Source organism: Alligator mississippiensis, chromosome 2 (genome assembly GCF_030867095.1).
Source record: "Alligator mississippiensis isolate rAllMis1 chromosome 2, rAllMis1, whole genome shotgun sequence".
In the NCBI taxonomy this organism is placed as follows: domain Eukaryota; kingdom Metazoa; phylum Chordata; order Crocodylia; family Alligatoridae; genus Alligator; species Alligator mississippiensis.
Window position 1 is genome coordinate 58,133,003 of NC_081825.1, and position 24,287 is coordinate 58,157,289.

Here is a 24,287-nt window from a genome sequence, read left to right on the forward strand (position 1 = left end):
TCCCGTCCTCCGACACCGGCCCAGGGAGCCCGCCGGGATTTCGCGCTGAGCTCCTGGAGCGATCTCGCCTGGGGGCGTCCTGCTGCCTCAGCCCGACAAGGGGCGGCCTCCGAGGGGTTCAGCGGGAGGCTTTTCAGTTGTGTGGCAGAGGCACGTGCCCCATTGCATCCCGCTCTGCCCTGCAGTCCGGCCCGTGACATGTCCTTGTTTTTATGTCTTCAAATGCCCTGTTGTATTTTTAAACTGCTGCTCATTACAGTTTCTGGGCTTGTTCACCACAACAAAAAGTCTGCTATAAATGCCAACTGAGATATTTTGAAGTCTCATAAAAACCTGTCTCTTGGGATTTTGGGGAATATATAAGAGGACTCTCAATTTCCTTTTTTCTTCAATGTCTAGGGTGGGTTTTTTTTTTAATTTGTGAAAAATTTAACATGCAGGCAGTCCTTGACTTAAGACATTTGGAGTTACAACGAACAGCACTTACAACGGTCATAAATTGACACCATGTTTCGACTTCCTGACGTCAGTTTTGACATTACAACACTTAATCTGATGCGATGCCATGCCAGCAAACAAGTTTGCTACGTCGCCCATCTCCCTGGAGAACATCTGTCCAAGCTTCCTTGGACACTTTCTTTAAGAAAGCAGACAAGACTCCAGGAAAACCTGCAGCCAAGACTCAGTCCAACCAAGAGCCCTTCAAAAAGTCCAGCAAAGTCTCTTCAAAGAAGTCCTTCCAAATCAATATGATTGCTATTTACAATTTAAATACATGAATGTAGCTATATATAATGTAGCTATATTACTCATCTATAACTGACTGAGTACAACATTCTGGGTTATTTTTGGTGAAAATAGGGTTTTGGGCCTTGGTTCAGGAACCAATCCCCCATTTGTAAAGTTCCTATGGGAAAATTGGTTCTGAGTTACGACGTTTCAGCTTAAGACAGTTTTCAGGAACCAGTTGTATCATAAGTCCGAGGAGTGCCTGCAAATTGATGGAAACCAATGAGGTTTGAAAACTTTTATCATTTATGGTTTTTTTAAGGATCACAGATTACTTACAGTCCATGCAGGGTTTGGGTTTATGCATCTAGAAAAACTGCTAGTTCTTAGTTTTGCATAAGCTCAGAATTAAAGGGAGAAATTAACATGCTAAGTTGGAATGCTAAGAGTTAACATGCTAAGTTGGAATGCTTACACTGAAATAACACTCGAGTCGCTGCATCTGCATTGATAACTACATTCATTTATTTATTGCATTATGCTTATAGAGGCATATCCCATGTTTCTTAGTGTTTTGGTAAGTTGATATGTACTATGAACTGTTGGAAAACTCTCCTTTCTGGGCATGCAGTGGGACTTGTGAGAAGCTGTTTGGCAGCTACATGAATTGTGCTCATTCAAGGTTTAGTCTATTTGCTCTTTCAAATAGTTAACTCAAGTTTAAAGTAGGTGGATTGGGTTCAAGTTAAGGCGACACTTGATTTACAGTTTACAGTGAGGAAAACACCTAATATAGACAAGATTCAAAAACCAAGAATCAGAATCACACTTGAAAGAAGGTAAGATGGATGATACTAATGAAGAGGAGGAAGAAGGAGTAGTTCCTGGAAGAATGGATTGGAGGGAAGTTCCTGGAAGGAATTGAAGGCAGAGGTATTTGTCCACTCATAGGAATGGCACTGTGAGAACCAGGAAAAAGAAACTAAAGGGGAATTAAAATGAGAGGACTGCAAGAAGTGTACCAAAGGAGGGACAAATAAAGAAGAAAAGAGTAGAGAAGTAGGTAAAGGCAAGTTTACATAAAACTTTGAAGATGAAGAACAGAAACTTGAATCTGATTTCATAAGGGCTTGTCTATGCAAGAACATTGACATCTAGTGCTATGCCTAGAAACATAGCTATAGTGGAATAATTTCTCCATAGTTATACCCATATAACTACCTTGTATAAACACGCTTTTGGAATAAAAGAAAAATTACTCTGCTTCCTAAATGATGTATATAGTTATTCCACTATAACTATACTTATTCATTTCTTGTGTCAGTCAGACAATCCAATCAAGTGCCATTCTTGTCAAGAGGATTAGTGACATGATGAACAAATGCTCTCCACTTGGCTCTGTCATCAGCTTTGCCATTCTGTCCTATTTATGAATAGTCTAGTTCACACTTCCATGCCTTCATACCATCTCTTCCTTGGTTGACCCAACTTTCTCTTCTGTGGTGCACAATATTCTGTTATATCTTTTTCTAGGATATAACATCTGTATCTGTATTTTTTCTAGTATGTACTTATATCTATATGTTTCTTTATGTAGCCATGCCCAAAGAGGAAACTATTTAAGGGATTCAATGGCGGGCACAGTGTGTTTGGTGCAATAGGAGAGGAAGCATTTGTGATTGTTTTGAAGGAGAAGAGAGAAACCTAGGAACTTCTTACTGTGTGTGTAAGCGTGCATTTATGCCAGCTTAATTTTACTGCACAGTAAGTGGGCATAGACCAGCGTCTACGCGTGCAGGCATTAAAGCACATTAACACTGTGTGTGGACTGACTTGGGACTAGAGTTAGTCCCAAGTCAGTCCACACACAGTATTACTGTGCTGTAAGGTGTCTACATATGTTTCTGTGCAGTAACCAATCAGGCATAAATTTGATACCTGCGTGATGCAGGTATCAAATTTATGCTCAAGTTGGCATAAGTCAACATATTTACTGCACAATACGGGTGTGCATGTGTAGATGCACAGTGGTACTGTGCAGTAATTTCAGTTACTGCACAGTAAATGCACGTGTGTAGATGCGCCACTGTGTCATATCAAACTCATGGTCTGTTTAGGCCAGGATTCTGTCTCAAGCAATAGCAGTAGATGATTCAGATAACAAATCCACAACAGTCAGGTACAAAATAATCTGTCCCCCAGTGAGGATCTTATTCTAAGATCAACTGGTTAGACATTGTTTTAAACCCAATGATGTTTTATATCCTTTCAATCCTCTTTTTAACATTAATTTGCTATTTTAACTGGTTATTTTTATTATTCCTCCAAGGGCAGAGCCGGGAGATTTGCAGTGGGTGCATCTGCACTCACCATTCAGTTTTGTAGTGCAGGTGGAGTGAGCTTGCTCTTGTCAGCATGGTTGCTACTGTACTGGAGCACCTGGGGTGGATCAAGAAGTGGTGCAATGACATTGTCGTACTCAGGTGATGCCATGGGAACAGCAACTGAGGACTCTTTACATCCCCAAATCAAGCAAGAATCTCCCCCTCCCCTCCCCTTTGTGTTTAGCAGCATGTCCCCCAAACAGTCAAATGATATATTATGTGAAAAAGTAGAAGAGGCAGGAATTATAACCAGTTTTAAGATGACAAATCTGATGAATTTGCAAAAGGAATAATGTGTAGTTGCCTGTGGTAGTGAAGACTGTAGTTAGTGTCTCAGGAGGTTTATTTCTGTCCAATGTTCTATATTCCTGTGAAAGTAGACCTGGCCATAATGAGAGTCCTAACACCAGTGGAGATGGAGCAAGAAAAGTAAAGGATGACAAAAGGATGATATTAAGTTGTGAGTCAGAGACAGAAGGGGTAAGGTAATTCTCAAAGCAACAAATCCAGTTAAACAGTCTTTATATATCATTTTGATCCCATACTTTTGTGCTAGGATGGTCCAAAACAATGTCAACTGTAGTGATGATTTGTGATTTGAGTATGTGCCATTATGAAATCACTGTGATACCTTAACTACTATGCAATGGATAAGGAAAATAAAAAGCATCTTTGGGGCATTTTATTTACATTTTAGGGGTTTTTTTCTTTTGTACACGAATGTTTATTGTTCTGTTTAAACAATAATAGTTGACCAGATATTTTCTAGCACTTCTGTGGTGAAGATTATATAAACATATAACTAAATCACATATTTATAAAAGAGAAGCATTATTAAAAAAACCCCTCTCTATTATGGAAAGTTGTGTATTAGCCCTCAGTGAGCTGAACAACCATGCAATTTTACTAATGTTAGCCCATCTGCTACTTCTCTCTGGTATCCTGCTTTCTTCTTTTTACTTCATGTATTTAACTTTTAAGCACAGAAGTGGTCCCATTCACTTCACTTAAACTGTTTGTGATTGGCTTGTTCACACTGAAGTGATTGGTGACAGATAAGAGGCTACTGAAGATTGCTGGATTCCAGATGGCAGTTACTACTCATTGCTCTACAGTTATGGGCACCATCATGTTATTGGCTTGCCTCTGGACCAGGGCCAGCTCAGTGCAGATCTTAGGGATGGTAGCCCTGCTTATCCCCAGGTTTTGCCCGTTGTTGATCCTTAAGATTCATGCTTCCATCAGGCCCCATTTGTCTCTTGGGCCCAGAAGCAGTGGCTCAAAGTTTGCAGGTGGTTCCAGAGAAGGCTGTCCCCCATGGAGTCCCTTATTTCTTTTTCTTCAACTGTGTTTCCTTTGGAGGCACATGGTGTATAACACCACTCAAGGAGGCATCACTGAGTGCCAGAGTCATGGAGCCTTGAGCTGTCTGGCAAATGTGCTGGAAGAGAACAGAAAACATTGCCAGATAGGTGAAGATCCTGCTGTGAGCTAGAAATCAGAGCTAGTATCTAGTCATGCTGCACTATGAGAGACTGGAGGGCAAGGAGATAGTAGTCAACCATTCCCTGACCAGTCCTATAATGGCAGAAAGCACCAAGCAGAAGCTACAGGATCAAACACCCATCTGGCTCTGCCACTTCTACTCAGCTGTATGTGGAGACCTCTGAGGAATTATGATTGAGAGGGATGCTGGATCCATCCTCACCAGTCTCATAGCTGTGGAGCAGCACAACATCATCTGCTCCAGCACCTTATTAAGCGCTTAGCTAGGAGGGGCCTATACATTTGCACACAGTGACACACTCCTACTTAAAAGTGTTTCAAATAAAAGCAGGATTTGAAGCGCCTCATGTGTACATCTGACTATTCCCTAATGACATTCATGTTGAATGGGTCAAACATTTCAGATTGGCTATAAGGTACTGGCTACTCAAATCACTTAATATATGATCAGTCATGTATAAAGAATGTAAAAGCTGGCAACAAGTGCATGTTGTGGCACTCCTGAAGCCAGGGGAAGATGCATCAGAGCTAAAGTACAGGCATCTAATTTTAAGCCACTTACCATCACTCACTGAAAAGCACCTAATCTCAGAGAAAACTGAATTCTGTCCAGATGTGTCATGAACCAGTCAACTCATGTTCATCTTTTGGTCAATCAGGATCCCCAAGTCCCTTTCGGCCATGGTGCTAGAAAGTGTAGCACTACCAAGCCTATACACGTGCTGCGGGTTTTTTTCCCCAAGGTGGAGTACCTTGCATCTTTCGGTGTTGAATGCTGTGAGCATGTTCTTCTTCTAGGGCACACAACAAGATGTTATAGTTTCATCTTCCCTCATTTCGGTGTCAATCTTTCCTGCCATGACTTTGATGGGAGTAATTAAAGGGACACCACACAAGAGGAGTGCTCACTTAGTTTTAATAATGAGCATCAGCAATGCCCGCTCACAAGAAGCATAACTCGGCTAGCCGCCAGCTGTAGATCCCTGAGCTGGCTCTCCCTATAAGTTCTTGATTCACTTATCAGTCCCACAATGAACACTCACCGGGTGGACGTTTTCAAGCCCACCCTGCTTATCAATTCACAGCAACAAAGTCCTTGTCGTGGATCCGGATGGAGCTGCAATTGTCCAGCTGAATCTGCAATTTGTCTTCCAACAGGCTGGATGCCTGACACTCACCACTTCAACAAGAAATTCTTGGCAAATCTCTCTCTCATTGCCTGCGCCTCCATGCAGGCTGTTTGCCATCTCTGGCGTCTAAAGCCTCAGCTCCTCTTCCCCTTCCAGGGAAGTGCTGATTGCACTGACAGTCCTTTATGCAATGTTTCCACCCAGCTGTTGTCAATCTCTGGTTGTCCCCCGCCAGCTGGGAAGACTTAATTGGAAATTAAGCCTTGTATCTCCATCCAGTTGAGCACTTCATCACTGTCAGCAAGTAATGGATGCTTCACCAAAGTCCATAGCATGTATCTAGTATCCTGGATGGGTGAACAGTCAATATGTCGCCCAGTTCCACGGGTTGGACAGAAAGTTCTCAACAAAATGGGTGATTTTCCCGAATGTTCCTGTAACAGGGCAGTGTCTCCCTGTTACAAATGCCATCGGATTTTCATCCACCCATTTTCTGAGCCTGTCTAAGTTGGCCTGGATCACCATCCTATCGTCAGGTTTGGACGCTGTACCCCAAAGTTTGGTGTAATCAGCGAACTTGGGCAGTCTGCTTCTGATACCAATGTCTTCATCATTAATAAAGATGTTAAAGAGTATAAGCCCAAGGATGGAGCCTTTGGGGACCCCACTGGTCACGGCACACCACAATGATTTACTTATGTCTATTACCACTCTCTGGGTCTGACTTCAGAGCCAATTCCCCAGCCACCGGACTGTGATGTAGCCGAGGCCGCAGTTGGCCAATTTTTCCATGAGGTGATCACGGGACACCACATCAAAGGCTTTTTAAAAATCGAGATATATGATGTCAATTTCTTCTCCCTTGTCCAGGTGATATGTCACCTGGTCATAGAAGGAGATGAGACTGGTCAGACAAGGCCTACCCACAACAAACCTGTGCTGGCTGTCCCTCAGGATGTTGCCATCAGCCAGTTTGTCAAGAATGGTCTCTTTGATAATTTTTCCAAGTTCTTCCCCAGGATAGAGGTCAGGCTGATAGGCCTATAGTTCCCTGGATCTACTTTCCTCCCTTTCATGAAGATAGGCACCACATTGGCCTACTTTCAGTCTTTGGGCACTTCACCTGAGTACCACGAGTTCTCAAAGATCCGTGCCAGTGGTTGAGCTACGATGCTAACCAGCTCCTTAAGTACCCTGGGGTGTAAACTGTCTGGGCCAGCTGACTTGAAGGTGTCCAGCCTCTCAAGGTGTCCCTTCACATAGTTTATATTGATGTAGGGTAACAATTCTCCCTCACCCTGGCTGTCCTGTACCATATTGAGCAGGGCCATCCCTTGGGGCTGGTGAAAAACCGACACAAAATACCTATTAAGCAGGTTGTTTTTTTCCTGGGCATCGGTTGTCAGTTGTCCCATCTGGTTTAGCAGGGTTCCAATGTTACCCTTGCTTTTCCTTCAGCTCCCCACATATCTAAAAAAGGACTTTTTATTGTCTTTGATATGTGTAGCCAGTAGGAGTTCAGTCACAGCCTTGGTTTTCCTGGTTCGCTCCCTACAGGTCTGGATCAGTGCAGAATGCTCCTCCTTTGAGGTGGTTCCAGTCTTCCATTCTTTATAAGTTTTCTTTTTAGACGCAGGAGGTCCACTAGTTCCCTGCAGAGCCAAGGGGACTGCTGTGCCCTTTTGCTGCCTTTCCTCCGAGATGGGTTAGACATTGCTTGTGCTTTCAGGATTGCTTCCTTGAGGAGCAGCCACTCATCCTGAACTCCCCTTCCCTTTGGCTCGTAGTCCCTTAAGGCCTTGCCAACAAGCCCCCTGAGCTTGTTAAAGTCAGCTTTTCTGAAGTCGAGGACTTCTGCATTGCTGACTGACTTACCAGCTTTATGGTGGATAGTGAAAGTGATCAGCTCATGGTCACTGTCTCCCAGCTTCCCTTCCATCGTTAGGTTGCTGACCAGATTGTCCCCCATTGCCAGTACCAGGTCGAGCAGTGCTTTGCCTCTTGTTGGTCCAATACTTGTACCCGTATTAATCAATATCTACATGAATAATCAACCAATGCATCCAGGCACAAGAAATTTATCTTTGTTGATGATAACAGGGCAGCCCAGAGAGCTTCACCTGACACTCCTGGAGGGAGACTTACCTGTATGTATGAGGCTAATTAAAGCACATTGCTGCACACACCAACAGGGTCCCAGGTGCCTGTTTGCCCACATATTGCATACAGTGAGGAAACGTGGGACCAACAAGCAGTTTCTCATTGGTTCTGGGTATGTACGGAGAAATTAAAACAGGGTCAGCCCGGAGGGTCAGTGCCCTGGAGAGGGGACGCGCCGGGAACAGTAGCCTGTGCAAACTGTGTGAAAGCATGGAACCTTAACTGAAGAGACTGGTAAGAGAATTGGGAGCTCGAACTACAGTCGGGGAAGAGGAAACATGTATACCTTTTAGGGAACAGATGTTGCTGGAAGCCTCAGCCAGGGAGAGAGAACAGCAGATCTTGGTGAGTCTAGTCTGTTTTCTCCCTGGACAGTAAGAAGGGGAGAATTATTGGATTGAGAGTCCTCAAAGGAGGAAAGTCCTGCTATAAATCAGGCAACTTAATGGAAGCTCTGAGTGGGCTGAATCAAATGGGTGATTGATGGTTGGACAGAGAGGGGCCAAGTAACTGCCTTGTGAGCCATGCAATTCCAGGGGGAATCAAGAGTTACCAGGGTAACTGCACTAGGGGTCTGCATGTAATGGATCTGTTGCTAAGAATGTAATTAGGAGAAGAATAAGGTGACTAGGAGCATCGGTCACTTCATTAACTGATGGAATGAGAAGCCTAATTCTCTATCCAATGAGGGATTGCCCATAACCATGAATGAATTAAGAGGTGTGGCTGGGTAGTAACAGGCTCTGAGTAGGAGTGCTGAAGCAGACGGGGAATTGCTTCACTGGTAGAAAGGGAGACAACACCCCAAGAATGATAATTGGACTAATAGAAGTATTTATGCAAAGGTGTAGTGGCAACTGAGGTTTACATAGTGGAAACAAACAGTCACCAGTCATCTTGCCTTGCTTGCTGTGAGGACAAAATCGAAGGAGATCCCTGGCCTGGATCAGCTGTGGTGTGGTGAGGACAGAGTGTAGGGGCGGCAGGGCTCTGAGAATAGACTTATTACCACTACCCTAATACTCAGGGAAACAGAAGATCTTGCCTCCCATTATCTGCTTCTTTTTCTCTATTTTATTTTAAAACATTAAAGGCGTGGCAGGAAGGCACTGAAGGAGATTAACCTGGGAAGACCAATAGTGGTTGATCCAGCTTTCACAGGTGGGGAGATTGCCCAAACCAAGGCTTTTGCTGGGTTTGAAATTACATAAACATCAGCACTGAGAGCTCAATCTGTTATACTAAGAATCAATTGTATGCTGAAGCAGTTCAAGTGGAAGTGAATCTCAGCCATCTCTAGAACCAGGAAACCAACAGACAATTTAGAATTGTCTGGAACAGGGCCCCAGTCACCCATTACTATAATCTTGTCTACCTTGGCATGACAAAAAACACAAACTCCAAGTAACATGTGGAAAAGACAGAAGGCAAAGTTAGCACACAGAACAACATGCCCAGGAAGCTTGCAACGTAGACATAGAAAGCCAATTGAGCAACACTCAAAGTCACTGTTCTCAGTGTGCAGTTCAACAGTCCACTGTGGTTGTCCAGTGTGGGAAGGATTAGCTTATGCAGAGAAACTGTCCCCTGTGCTTGACTGATAGCTCCTTTTACTATGGGATACCTAAAACCAGTAAACATAAATAGCCCATATGTGCTGGCTGAAATTGCTCAATTGCACATGGAGGTCCTTACCTATTTTACAAATAACTTACCATATTTACTCAAATCCAAGACAGATTTTTTCCCCTCCCATTCAACATGTGGGAAAAAGAAACCTCATTTTGGATTTGAGTACAGCATGGGACTAGTGGCTGCTAAAAGGCTGGGGCCGGAGGTGCCATCCCCAAAGCTACTTGGTTGGAGATGGAGCCAGAGCCAGTGTCAGAGTGGGTGTTGGGGGCAGGCAGTGGAGGTGCAGGGGGGATAAGTGGTATGGAGGCAGGTGGGAGCGGAGCAAGGGATAGGCTGTTTGTCTCCCTGACACTGCTTTCCTTGCTGCAGTGGTGGCAGGGATGAATTTATGATGATCCCCCCCCCCCATAATTAGATGCCATACATGGAAAATTATAACAAATTTAATCTAATTATTGGGGGGAGGTCATCTTAAATTCAAAGTCATCTTGGATTCACGTAAATACAGTATATTGAAAAGAGACATAGGTTAAAATGCATTTTCCCATGTAACTAATATTTTAGATGGTTAAAACTGTAATGATTTAAAAAAATCTAATTTGATGTCCTAGTTAATAGTTTGATTGTTTGTTATATTTCACTTCGAAAAGTGAAAATAATCAGACCTCTAAACAGCCCATTGATGGATGACTAACTTGCAACATCATCAAGACTTTCTCCCTCAACCCAGTATCTCATTGGATATTGAGATTATGACATCAGAAGTAAGTCAACCAATCATCCATCCCTTTCTCTGTTCTTGCTCTCTGCAGTAATATTGTTATATCAGAGATGAGCCAACATCTCTGTTTCCAATCTTCCTATCCTTTTCATTGCTTCCTGTATTTGCTTAGTCATATCAGCTTGCATACTTCATTTGTCTGCCTCTGCTACAAATATCAGGGTTTTCTTCCTCTGCATTGCCCACTCTTCTAGAACTGGTTCGCCAAACTATTACTTCTCTTTATTTAACTCCAGTCTCTACATTCTGTCCTTTTATTTTAAAAAAATTGCTTCATCATACTGCCCAAGTCCTCCTGGGTAACAGATGTTGCTCTTGTTCTCGAGTTCATTTCATAAAGGCCACCATATAGCCAGTAGTAGGATTTGGTCCTTCGATTCCACAGTAGCCTAGAAAGAACATTCTGTTCTTTTTAAGGAAAAATGAGCCTAAGGCAAATGTATTGTCTAGCTACCTGTGCTGTACTGGGAGTTATGCTCAAGTGTATTCTGCTCCCTTATCAGAGAATAGTTGGAGGCACAGAAAAAAATCACATCAAAACAATTCCTATATGAATTTCTGCTGGGAAATCTGCACTCTGTATGTCATAGCCATTCCCTTTTATCTGATAAATCTTGCAAGAAGCAGGTTAGGTGGCAAGACATGCCCTTTTCTAGATTACCCCCTCATAGTAGAAGCATTTCTGCTTCATTTTATAGTGCCTTCTCCATCGTCCCACAGCAAGAATCAGGTGGGTCTTTATTTTAATATACATTGCATATTAAAAGTGCTTGTGTATATTTTAGCATTGTTCAGGTTGAACACCATTAATTTTCTTTCTGTACATAACTTAGTAGAAATGTGAGTATCTTTATGTGCACCCCAGATAAAAACTAGATAATAATTATTTCTCATTTTAATCTAATTGTTCCTTTTTTATCCAAATTCTCCAAGAAATGTCCCAAATGTTTATGATATGCCTGTGACATTTCTGGCTTAGATTTGCATTTGGATTGCTGAATGAGCCAAAAGATATATGAAATCATGTGGAGCCATTTAGCTCCTTACTTTGAATACATCTATAGAGAACTGAGAAGTCCTACCTTTAAGTGTGAAATGCTTCATTTGAAAGGTTTCCTCTAGGTATCTAACTTGCAAATAGAAAAATAGAAATAACTCTTGTGTATGCAGTGCTGAAATCTCCTGTATCCTCTTTTTTACCTTTTCTGCATAATGACAGAAAAAAGGATATGTGTTAAGTTCTTCCTAATGTTCTTCCTAATGGACCTTTTCAGCCTCCGCAAGAGAAGGTTGAGAGGCGACCTTGTGGCTGCCTATAAGTTCATCACGGGGGCACAGAAGGGAATTGGTGAGTATTTATTCATCAAGGCGCCCCCAGGGGTTACAAGAAATAATGGCCACAAGCTAGCAGAGAGCAGATTTAGATTGGACATTAGGAAGAACTTCTTCACAGTTCGAGTGGCCAAGGTCTGGAACGGGCTCCCAAGGGAGGTGGTGCTCTCCCCTACCCTGGGGGTTTTCAAGAGGAGGTTAGATAACCATCTAGCTGGGGTCATCTAGACCCAGCACTCTTTCCTGCCTATGCAGGGGGTTGGACTCGATCTATTGAGGTCCCTTCTGACCCTAACATCTATGAATCTATAATGTCCAATCTAAATCTGCTCTCTGCTAGCTTGTGGCCATTATTTCTTGTAACCCCCGGGGGCGCCTGGGTGAATAAAAACTCACCAATTCCCTTCTGTGCCCCCGTGATGAACTTATAAGCAGCCACAAGGTCGCCTCTCAACCTTCTCTTGCGGAGGCTGAAAAGGTCCAGTTTCTCTAGTCTCTCCTCGTAGGGCTTGGTCTGCAGGCCCTTAACCATACGAGTGGCCCTTCTCTGGACCCTCTCCAGGTTATCCGCATCCCTCTTGAAGTGCAGCGCCCAGAATTGCACGCAGTACTCCAACTGCGGTCTGACCAGCGCCCGATAGAGGGGAAGTATCACCTCCATGAATCTATTCGTCATGCATCTGCTGATGCACGATAAAGTGCCATTGGCTTTTCTGATGGCTTCGTGTTCATCTTGGAGTCCACTACGACTCCGAGATCCCTTTCCACTTACGTCCCCCCAGCAGGTCATTCCCTAGGCTGTAGGTGTGCTGGACATTTTTCCTCCCTAGGTGCAGCACTTTTCATTTCTCCTTGTTGAACTGCATTCTGTTGTTTTCTGCCCACTTGTCCAACTTGTCCAGGTCTGCTTGCAGCTGTTCCCTGCCCTCCGGTGTGTCCACTTCTCCCCATAGCTTTGTGTCATCTGCAAACTTGGACAGAGTACATTTCACTCCCTTGTCCAAGTCACTGATGAAGACATTAAAGAGTATCGGTCCAAGGACCGAGCCCTGCGGGACCCCACTACCCACACCCTTCCAGGTTGAAACTGACCCATCTACCACGACTCTCTGGGTGCAACCCTCCAGCCAATTCGCCACCCACCAGACTGTGTAGTCATCCAAGTCACAGCCTCTTAACTTGTTCACCAGTATGGGGTGGGATACTATATCAAAGGCCTTCCTGAAGTCTAAGTATATGACATCCACCCCTCCTCCTGTGTCCAGGCGTTTTGTAACCTGGTCATAAAAAGAGACTAGATTAGTCAGGCACGATCTGCCTGCTACGAACCCGTGCTGGTTTCCCCTCAGCATAATTTGTCCTGCTGGGCTCTCGCAAATGTGAGCCTTGATAATTTTTTCAAAGATTTTGCCAAGGATGGAGGTGAGACTGACTGGCCTATAGTTGCCCGGGTCCTCCTTCCTCCCCTTCTTGAAGATGGGGACCACATTGGCCCTTTTCCAGTCCTCCGGGACTTGGCCCGTGCGCCACGAGCGTTCAAATATTCCCTCCAGTGGCTCTGCAGTGATGTTGGCCAGTGCCTTCAGCACCCTCGGATGGAGCTCATCCGGGCCTGCTGACTTAATGGCATCCAGTTCTTCCTAGTGAATATATGCTATGTGTTATTCCATTTTTTGGTCATGTAATGTGAAGATCTCAGAACAACATCTGGTCCAATTATGATTTAAATGGTATTCTACAGGCATTTTGTTTTATTTCTTTAGCTACCACATGCACTCATGTGATGGTAGAAACATAGGTAGACAAGGTTCTTTGGGTGAATCTGATATCTTTTATTAGACCAACTTAAATAATTGGAAAACAATTATTAGGCAAGCTTTTGGGTTCAAAAACCCTTTGTCAGGCTAAGGAAGTTTCAGCAGTTGGTGTGTGCTCTTCCTGGATGGAATGAAAAGTAAAGAAGCCAGCGGCTGGTCTGGTATGCATACAAGACAGGCAGTCAGTGAAAACGTAGATTGAGGAGTCCATGAGTGAGAGACAGGCTGGGGCTGGGGAGAGAGAGAGAAGGGGGATGAAAGTGGAGAGATACCTGGGGAGTCAGATGTCAGGTAAGTTATAATGTGTCATAAATCCAATGTCTATATTTAGTCCATGATTTTTAGTATCCAGGAGGTTGATGAAGTGGAGTTCATAGGCTCATCTCTGGGAAGTGTTGTGTAAGTTTTCTTTTAGGATCAGGACTGACAGATTGGAGAGAGAGTGGTTTTCTTGTGAAAAATGTGCCCCCACGGGTAATTGGGTATTCCTGTCTTTCATAGATTGCCGGTGTGCATTCATTCTGGTGTGCAGTTGTTGTTTGGTCTCTCCTACGTATTTTCCATCTGGGCATTTGGTGCATTGGATGAGATATATTACAGTTCTGGAGGTGCAGCTGTAAGATGTGGGAATGCTGATGGCTCTGTTGTGGGGTGTAGTAATAGTGGGGGTGGTGGAGATGTGTTGGCAGGTTTTGCATTTCTTGTCATGGCACGGTCTGGATCCTTTTGGTGTGTTCTGGGCTTGAGGAAGTTTGCTTCTGGTGATGAGGTTGGCGAGGTTCAGTGCTTGTTTGAAGGCTAGGATGGGTGGCTCTGGGAAGATCTTTTTAAGAATAGGGTCTCTTTCTAGTATGGGTTGCAATTTTTTGAGGATTTTCTGTACAGGTTCAAGGGAGGGGTGATATGTCATAACCAGCGGTGTGCGATTTGTGGGGGGGTTTTCTTCTGTACTGCAGCAGTTCTTCACGTGGTATCCAGGTGGCTCTTTCAAACGTGCAATCTATCTCTCTGGAGGAGTGTCCTTGTTGGGTGAAAGCCTGTTTACAATTGGTGAGGTGGCAATCCCGGGTGTTCTCTTCAGTACAAATGCAGTGGTATCTGAGGGCTTGGCTGTATATCACAGCTTTTTTGGTGTGTTTAGGGTGATTGCTGGTTCTGTGCAGATATGTATGTTGGTCTGTGGGTTTCTTGTATACCGTGGTCTGTATTTTACCCTTCTGGATCCTGATCATTGTGTCTAAAAAGGAGATGTTGGTGCTGGAGTATTCTAAAGAAAGTCAGATGGAGGGATGGTGATTGTTGAATTTCTGATGGAACTCAATCAGAGATTGTAGGTTTTCAGTCCGAATGATGAAGATATCATTGATATATCTTAAGTATAGCAAGAGTTTGATGGTGCAGTTCTTGAGGAAGTCTTCTTCCAGGTGGCTCATAAAAAGGTTGGCATCCTGTGGGGCCATTTTAGTGCCCATAGCTGTTCCCATCGTCTGGAGGAAGTGTTGATTATTAAAAGTGAAATTGTTGTGTGTGAGGATGAAGTATATAAGGTCAGTAATATCTTTGGGCCTGTATTCTGAGTTGTAATCTTGTTCCTGTAGATATGTAAGGCAGGCTTGGATGCCATCCTAGTGTGGGATGTTGGTATATAGGCTGGTAATGTCCATGGTGGTTAGGAGTGTGTTGCTGGGAAGGTGGTCTGTTTTTAAGTTTCTGTAGAAAGTCTGTAGTGTCTTGTACAAAACTTGCTCTGTGGGTGACAAGCGGTTTTAGGATTGATTCAACGAAACCTGATATTTCCTCAGTTAGGGTCCCATGGTTGGATATGATAGGTCTGCCAGGGTTCCCTTGCTTGTGGATTTTAGGGAGCATGTAAAAAGTCCCTGGGTTAGGTAGCAGGGGAATCAAGGTCTGCAGTTTTTCTTGAAGTCTTGATGGAAATGATTTGATGGTATTGTTGAGTTTCTTGGTGAAAATAGGAGTAGGATCTTCTTGTAGTTCTTTGTAGTAGGTGGTGTCAGAGAGCTGTCTCTTGGCTTCCTTTATGTAATCCTCACGGTTTAGGATGACTGTGGCTCCTCCTTTATCTGCTGGTTTTATTACTATTTGGTGGTTAGATCTTAGAGATTCTATGGCCTTCTTCTCTGGTAGAGAGAGGTTGTTGTGGTGGCGTGTGTTGCTGATTATTTCATTGTTCATTCTTTCCCTGAAGCAGTCAATGTAGCGGTCAAGGTTAGGGTTTTGTCCACTGTGAGGTGTCCAATCTGATGTTTTTTTTGGGCTTTTTGGCATTGATCCTTTCCTGAATGTTGTCAGAGGATGAGTTGTTGTTGGGAGTGGGTTCAGTTTGGTTGTGGAAATATTCTTTGAGGCGCAGGTGTCGGAAGAATTCTTCTAGTTCTCCACATTGAAATATTTTATTAGGGTATTGGTAGAAACATTTCTTTTATGGAGCTCCACCCATCACAAATCCAGGTCCATACTATTGTTTGTGAACAGGAGATTATATCTGATGTAAATTCACATATTACCTTCTTCCAAATATGGTATTAAAGTTTCGAAGAATAGTTTTCAGGGATTAATTTTATTCTTGAAACAGATTAATGAAATACTCAGTTTTATTTAATTTACATATAAATATATTGAATATGATACCTTTGAAATTTGCATGTGAGCCTGACCTTGCTCTCTATCTCCTTCATGTATATGGCTTTGATTTACCTATATGTAGACAAAATAAGTTCTCTGATTTTTACAAATATTTTACAGATTTGTAAGTATTCTCACATTTTAGAGATTTCATCAAATGGAGCATCTCCTTATCCACTTGCAATTGCAAATTGCCCTCCCCTTCCCTTTGCAGCGTTGTTACGTTCTGGTGGCAACTACAATAATTGCGTACCTAGAGAATAACAATAAGAAAATATGTAGGTATTTTAGCTGCCTTTAAGTGCAATAGGACCTTGTGTTTTTGTTGGAGGTTAATCATAGAAATCATAGAGATGTAGGGCTGGAAGGGACCTCCATTGGGCACCTAGTGCAGCCCCCTGCCTGAGGCAAGATCATTGTTATCCAAGCCATCCTATACCCTGCATAATCTGAACTCTACATGAGACTACTATCAACCCCAACACAACACAGACCTCACACCCTAACCTGCCACAAGTCTAGCAGGGGAACCATGGCAGCCAGTGTCCTGCTTTTATAAAAAATTGTTAATATAAGCTAAAGAGATCCTAGGAAGGGGGTCATATAGGCCACTACAGAAGAAGGCAAAAACCTCCACGGTCCATACCAATCTGACCCTGGGGTAAAATTCTTTCCTGATCCCAAATATGAATCAAATGTGCCTTTTGCCCACCTCCTCTTCCCCTCCCTTTACTTTCAGCAGGAGAAAGGGAGGAGAAGTCAGCACGCTGAGATCCGCTGGTGATTTGTAAAGCAGCTGTGGTCCTCTGGGTAAGGACTGGGGACCTCTGGGAGATCCCTTCCACCGAAGTGTGATCCTGCCTTGAACAAGACAGGCAGGGAGGAGGACACGTCTCTGTGCAGAGACAGTTCCAGCCGGGTCAGGCAGCAGGGCCGGACACTTGCCAGGGGCTCAGGCAGGCCCTGCCTGGAGGACTCCCGGTTCCTGTTTTCAGGGGCTCAGAGTCTGCTGCCAAGTGCGAGCGGTCTCCCTGCGGGAGCCGAAGCAGGGCTTGCTTGGATGTCCCACGGAGCTGCCCCCCCCGGTCCCCTCGCACTGCCCGGGGCCACCGTTTGCGAGGCAGGGGCACGGGGGGAGGAACCAAGCAGGGCCCGGGCCGCCGCTTTGGGTGCTCGGTGGGACGGCTTCATGTGGTCCTGCTGCACCCTGAAGGTGCCTTAGAGCGGGGGGCGGGCGGGGCCGCCGCGTTGCTACAACTAAACGCGCCGGTCGGCGCAGCTGCGGCGTCCCTGGCAGCCGGGCCGCACACGTCAGCGCCGTTCACAATCGCGGGCTATAAATGCGGCGGCGCCGCGGGCGGGGCGAGGCTGAGCTGGGGGCTGGCAGCAGTACTAGTTGCCCGTGCCCAAGGCTGGGCTGGGTGGTGGCGGGGGCAGCACCACCTCTAGTCCCGTAGGCAGCGCGGCGACCTCCCGCCCCAGCCCCGTCCCCGTCCCCGTCCCCGTCCCGCCGCCTCGGAGCCATGGCAGACAGTCTGCGGAGGCTGGTCAGCCAGGGGAGCTGCCGGCTGCTGCAGGACAAGCTGGAGAGCTGGTACCAGGACTACCACGTGAGTGCATCCTGCAGCGGGCGCGTGGCACTGCCTCCCTGGCGGCCGCTGCTGCGGGGGCTGCCGCCTGCTCCAGCGTCGCGCCCGCCGCTCCGCACCGGGCTCGGCCCCGTGGCAAAGCGGAGCGGGGAGCTGGGGGCAGCGGCTGGAGGCGGCTCCCGGGCGAGAGCCCCGGGAAGCGGTCGCTAAGGACGCCGGTTCCCAGCGCGGCGGTGGTTGCCAGCGCTACCCGCCGCCTCCCGCCGGAACAGCGAGCTCGGCCGGGCCCTCCCAGCGCAGCGCGGCGGCCGCCTGCGGAACCCACCGGCCCTGGCCCCGCGCCTCGCCTGCTCTCAGACCCGGGGCTTTTCCCTCCCGTGCGTGAATGCTTTCCAGAAAGCTCTGTGAGGTAGCCCCCTGCTTCCCACCCAGCTGACCCCTGAGGTCCCGTCCGAACCGCGGTGCTTCTAGGACAGCGGTTTTCAACTTTTTTTTTTTTTTTCATTTGCTGACCTCTAAAACATTTTGAATGGAAGTACAGACCCCTCTGAGCTGTGCCAGCGGGGTTCACATACTTGTGATTCCTTTCGTGGCCCCCTTAGACATAGTCAGCAGGCCCCCCCCCAACCTGCAGGTTGAAAACCACCACTGAGGAGATTTCCAAGTACAGGTGCAGCACTGGAAGTGCCAAGTGTAGCAAATGTTAAGGGACATGTGTTCCTTCTCAAGACCACAAAACCTTAGACATGGAATAATTGCTTTCTTGCAGCAAGGCCGCACACCAGAACAATGGTCAACAGCTTGTTTTGGGTGGGCTTTCAAAGGCCTCTTGTGAGAAGGTCCTTGTCCTGTTGCTGCTATAGACATGGAACATGACTTTTTTTGAGCTTCGTTTAGACTCTGGAGATACCTTTCACCTGTATCTCACTGCAGTGTAGAGCAGGGATCGGCAACCCCTGGCATGCATGCCAAAGCATGGCACGTGAGGCCATTTTCCTCAGCATGCCATCGCTGACCCAGACTCTAGGCAGTTTATGCCAGCAGCTGCCCAGAGCCTGGGCTGGCTGCAGCCAAGAGGCTGCAAACAGCTGCATGGGACTCCACAGCCCTGGCACCAGTTTTGTGGCTGTGGCAACTGTACGCCCACCTCTGGATGCATGGCTGGGAAAGGGCCTGGGGCAGTGCAACCCTGGCTCCTCCCCCAGAGGCATGTGTAGCTGCCTCTGCTATGGACCCAGTGCCATGGCTGCAGAGCCCAGCATGCTGTTTGCAGCCTTGCAGCTGCCTGCTACAGCTGCCCCGAGCCTGGGCCAGGTACAGAAAGCAGCCAGGAGGCTGCAAACAGCTGTGCAGGGCTCTGGAGCCCTGGCACTGGTTCCATGGCAGCAGCGGGTGCATGCGCAGCTCCCAGCACATGGCAGGGAAGGGGCTGGAGCAGCTCAACCTTGACCCCTTCCTTGCTGTCCACTGGGAGGCATGCATGCAGCCACTGCCAGCAATGAGGATCGGGCCCCTTGTGGCTCCCCCATCTCTGGCATGCCAAGTTGAGGTGTGGATTTTGGCACTCCAGCTAAAAACATTGCTGATCCTAGTGTAGAGTGTATCAGTTTCCAGGTCTATTTGCAGATGTGTGCATTTCCGTTTTCAAAGCAAATCAGACTTCTTCATCTTCAATTCAAACTTAGAATTGTTGCCTTAATGCCTACAAGCAAATCTATTTTATGGATTTTTTTTTTTTTTAAACAGGTGTTTTTAAAACTATTTTGTTGCACAATTGAAATGATACTACCATTATAATTTAGTACCACGATAAAATGATTCCTCAGAGATGACATAAGGGTTTAAACAATGGTACTGAATATACTTTTTTACACTACGATATCTACTCAAATGCAAGATGAAGTTTCCCCTCAATTGGCTTGGGCAGGGGGAAGAAACACCCCTTATTTTATAATCCAGGGTGGGTACAATATGGCCTGCGGGCCACATGCAACCTGCCAGCCCATTCTATCCGGCCCACAGGGCCTCTAAAAATTTTAGAAAATTAATTTTTATCTGCCCCTCACTGCCTGTCAAAGATGACAGGCAGACAGCGGCAGCAGGACCCAGCAGGAGCCTGTGGCGAAGCAGCAAGGTGAGCCTGGCTCCACCCCATGCCAAGTCTCTTCTCTCCCCCTCCCCCTCCCCTCTCATCTTCCGCCCCAAACCAGAAGCCTCTTCAGATCCTGGAGTGGCTTCTCACCCCCATCCAAGTAGAAAGTAAAGCAATATTGGATGAAGTTGGGGGGGGGGGACCGCTGGAACAGCCCAGTGGCTGGGAACCCCTGGTACTTCCCAGGCCAGGCTGGAAACAGGGTAGGGAGGGGGGGGAAGAGGGGTAGAGGGAAGCTGCTGCAGCGGGGGTGGGGGGGGCACAGGAAGCAGTAGGGGTTGTGGAGAGTGTGCCACTCAGCCGCTGCTTCTTGCCGATGCCCGGCCGGGCCCATCTCATTCTGAGTGGCATGCAGCAAAGCAGTGGATGGGCTGGCTTTGCTGTTTGGGAGGGGTTGGGACGGGCCTGGCCGGGTCAGCACCAGTGAGAAGCAACAGCTGAGCCATGTGCCACTCGGGGACTGCCTGAGTTCAGCTGCGGCTTCCCCTCCCCAGTGCTGGCCTGGCCAGGTCTGAGGCACTCAGCAAAGTTGTGGCTTCTATTTACCTCTGCTGGCTGGTCCCAAGCAGCACGCAGCTCAGCCGCCGCTTTTCCTCTAGTGCCAACTCAGCCAGGTCTGTTGCATCTCAAGCGGTATGCAGGGAAGCAGTGGCTGGGTCAGCTTTGCTGCAGTGGCTCAGGACCGGACAGGCACAGCTGGGTTAGCACCGGCAAGGAGAAGCAGCGGCTGAGCCATGTGCCTCTTCCCATACGGCTTGGGACGGTTTGGCACCAGAAGGGCAAAAATCTGTGACTGAGCCTGTGCCAAGCAGCATGCTAGGAAGCAGCACACAGCTCAGCTGGCTCAGCCACTGCTTTTCCTCACCGGTACTGACCTGGCTGGCCTGCCCCATCCCAAGCAGCATGCAGCAAAGCTGGCCCAGCCACTGCTTCCCTGCGTGCTGCTTGGAATGCGACAGGCCTGGCCGAGTCAGCACCATTGAGGAGAAGCAGCGGCTGGGCCGTGTGCCACTTGGGATGGAACGGGCCAGGTCGGCAGAGGTCAGTGCACAGCTTTGCGCAGCTGTTCTCAGAGCCCTGGGGGCTCCTGCCATGGCCTGGGGGACTCTGCTCTACTCATGCTGTGCCCAGTGTGCACAGAGGCTGAGCCAGGAGCCCCCAAAGCCCAGCATCCTGCCCCTGCCAGGCAGTATCCTCTTGTGGGCAGGGCAGGGTGGTTGCGCCCCATCCCACAGAGCTGTGTGGGCCTGCCTGGGCTCCAATTTGGGTGCTGCTGGGGGCCCAGATGTGGCCCAGTCTGAGGAGCTCTGAGGCAGTCCCTACTCCCCTCCTGGCCCCCCCCCCTCCTCCAGCTGCCACCTTCCCAAGGGCCTCCCCGTGCACCTGCTTCTTTCCATGCCTCTCTTTCTTTCCCCCTCTCTTCCCTCTATGAAGTCTTATTTATGGTCACCAGATTTAGAATTTTTAGAAAACCTGGTATTTACCATAAAACAGAAACGTTTATAATTATTAACTATATAAATATGCATTGTATCCTGCCACATACCACCTGCCCCAATTTTTTTTTTTTTGGCATGCCAGCACTCTAGCACCTTACAAGGTAGACATTGTGGGTATCTTGGTACTCCAGCCAAAAAAACATTGCCTACCCCTGACATACTCCATGTGATGGAGTATCACTTCCAGTTCCAAGGCCCTACTACTCCCCTCCCAAAAAGAGTACTTCCGGGGGCAAAGGCAGGGATGTCCAGTGGCAAAGGGTAGGGTTAGGGAGCAGGACTTCCGGCCACAAGATGGCGACCAGGGAGCAGGACAACTGTCAAGGGGCAGGGCTTCCCATGCGGCCCTCGACAGCTCACCAAAATTCATGAAGTCGCCCTCCGCTTGAAATAATTGCCCACCCCTGTTATACTCCCATACAAGGACATCTCACTAAATACATTGTTTATCAGGTAGTTGCTCCCCCAGGAGGGAATGGGTAGTGGCCTGGAGGTACTGCAATAGCAGGCTGGCAAGCCAACACTCAGAGAGGCCGGAGCAAGCTCCAACACTCTCCTCTGGTCCCAAAAATGCTGATGGGAACCTTTTTTTGTGGCCCTTAAAAAGGAGGTAGGTGTTCCCTCCACAGGGAACTGGCACCAGGCCTGGAGGTACTGCAATACCAAGCTGGCACCAGGAAGGCCAAGGCCGAGACAGCCTTGACACTCTCCCCTTGTTGCCAAAAATGCTACATTTGATCCTAAGAAAAAGGCTGAGATGCTTATGGGATCCTACCACTCTTTAATTTCATGTCTTGGGCCAAAACAGCCAAATCAATTCTGAATTCTATTGATTGAACAGAGCTTAGTCATTCAAGTCTGTGTGGTGCTCCCACTGGCAAGTATCCTATCTCCCAGACTCTTCAGCTGAGGCTTCCGATATTCCCAAATCCATGGCAGGCATCCTACGTGCAAGCCCCAAGCTTGGAGACCTTGGACTTCACATGCCCCCTAGTTTCACTTGCCCCTAGTCCAAAGGCCAAAGGAGCAAGCTACAGGGAAAACTCAAGAGCAATCTCCCATTGTCATAAATTGTAGAGCCAAGATCCTCCCATTGGGAGACTTTAATAGGCTCTCACTGCCGTATCTGCTTATAATGCAATGGTCAGGTCTCTATTGTCAACTATGCCAAGTTATTCAAGGCTGAGAAGAAGGGGATCTCCCCTGCCACGCAAGTAAAATCACCTGGGCCAAAACCCATGGTCATAGTGTCTCTCCTACTAAGTCCTACCACAAAGTAGGTTAGCACAACCCTTCTGAATAAGTGCAGTCCTCCTCACTGCCAACTCTTTCCCAAGTCATGGTGAGCCATGACATTGAATACATTTCAACTTCCTCTTCATGGGATTATAGAAAATTGGGGTTGGAAGCGATGTTGGGAGGTCATCTAGTTCAACCCTCTACTCAAAGCAGGACCAGTCCCAACTAGATCATTCCAGTCAAAACTTTGTCTAGCTGGGTCTTGAAAACTTTAAAGGATAGAGATTCTATCACCTCTCTGGGTAACCTTTACCAGTGTTTTACTATCCTACTAGTGATTTTTTTTTCCTAATATCTAACCCAAACTTCCCTTGCTGCAATTTGAGACCTTGCTCCTTGTATTATCTGCCACCACTAAGAACAGTCTAGCTCCATCCTCTTTTGAACTCCCTTTCAGGTAGTTGAAAGCTGCTATTAAATCCCTTCTCAGTCTCCCCTTCTCTAGACTAAATAAGCACAGTTCCTTCAGTCTTTCCTCAGAATTCATGTCCCCCACCTCTTCACCATTTTTGTTGCCCTCCACTGGACTCTCCAATTTGTCCACATCCTTTCTGTAGCGGAGGGCCCAAAACTGAACACAGTACTGCAGATGTGTCCTCACCAGTGCTGAATCACTGAGGGGAATAGTCACTTAACTTGACCTACTGGCTACACTCCAATGCAGCCCAGTATGGCATGAGCCTTCTTTGCAACACGGGTACACTGCTGGCTCATATTCAGCTTATTGTCTACTGTAACCCCCAGGTCCTGTTCTGCAGAGCTGCTGCACAGCCAGTCAGCACTCAGCCTGTATTGGTGCATGGGATTGTTCTGTCCTAAGTGCAGGACTTTGCACTTGTCCTTGTTGAACCACATGAGATTTCTTTTGGCCCAATCCTTCAATTTGTCTAGGTCACTCTGAATCATAGCCCTATACTCCAGAGTATCTACTACTCCCCCCAGCTTGGTATCATCTGCAAAGTTGCTGAGGGTGCACTCTATGCCATCTTTCAGGTCGTCAATGAAGACATTGAACAAAACTGGCCTCAGGATGAACTCCTGGGGCACTCCACTTGATGCTGGCTGCCAACTAAACATCAAGCCATTGATTACTACTCTCTGAGCCTGATACTCCAGCCAGTTTTTTATCCACCTTTAAAGTCCATTCATTCAACCTATACTTTCTTAGCTTGCCTGCGAGAATGTTGTGGGAAACTATATCAAAAGTCTTGCTAAAATCAAGGTATAACACATCCACTGGTCTCTCCGCATCTACAGAGCCAGTCACCTTATCATAGAAGGCAATCGGGGTGGTCAGGCATGACTTGTCCTTGGTGAATTCATGATGATTCGTCCTAATCACCTTTTCCTCCAAGTGCTTAGAGGTGGATTTCTTGAGGATCTGCTCCATGATTTTTCCTGGGACTGAGGTGAGGCTGACTGGTTTGTAGTTTTCTGGATCCTCCTTTTTCTCTTTCTTAAATATGGGAACTATGTTTGCCCTTTTCCAACCATCTGGAACCTCTCTGGATTGCCATTAGTTTTCAGTGATGATGGCCAGTGGCTCTGCAACCCCATCAGCCAACTCCTTCAGTACCCTCAGGTACATCCTGTCTGGCCCTATGGACTTGTATACATCCAGTAGTCTC

General features: G+C 46.9%; 1 protein-coding gene across 3 annotated transcripts in view; it reads left to right on the forward strand.

The window, feature by feature from the left end:
* The first annotated feature begins 187 nt into the window (after nt 1–187).
* SPATA18 (spermatogenesis associated 18) overlaps nt 188–24,287 on the forward strand; it is a 58,800-nt gene continuing 34,700 nt past the window's right edge. The window contains exon 1 of one of the 3 annotated variants that reach the window (XM_019481232.2): nt 188–1,016. In XM_019481232.2, coding sequence (XP_019336777.1) covers nt 1,002–1,016 — 15 coding nt within the window. In that variant the 5' untranslated portion in view covers nt 188–1,001. Of the gene's footprint in view, nt 1,017–17,395; nt 17,731–24,287 lie in introns of those variants that run through there. The other 2 variants (XM_014594905.3, XM_019481233.2) reach the window with 2 other exon arrangements.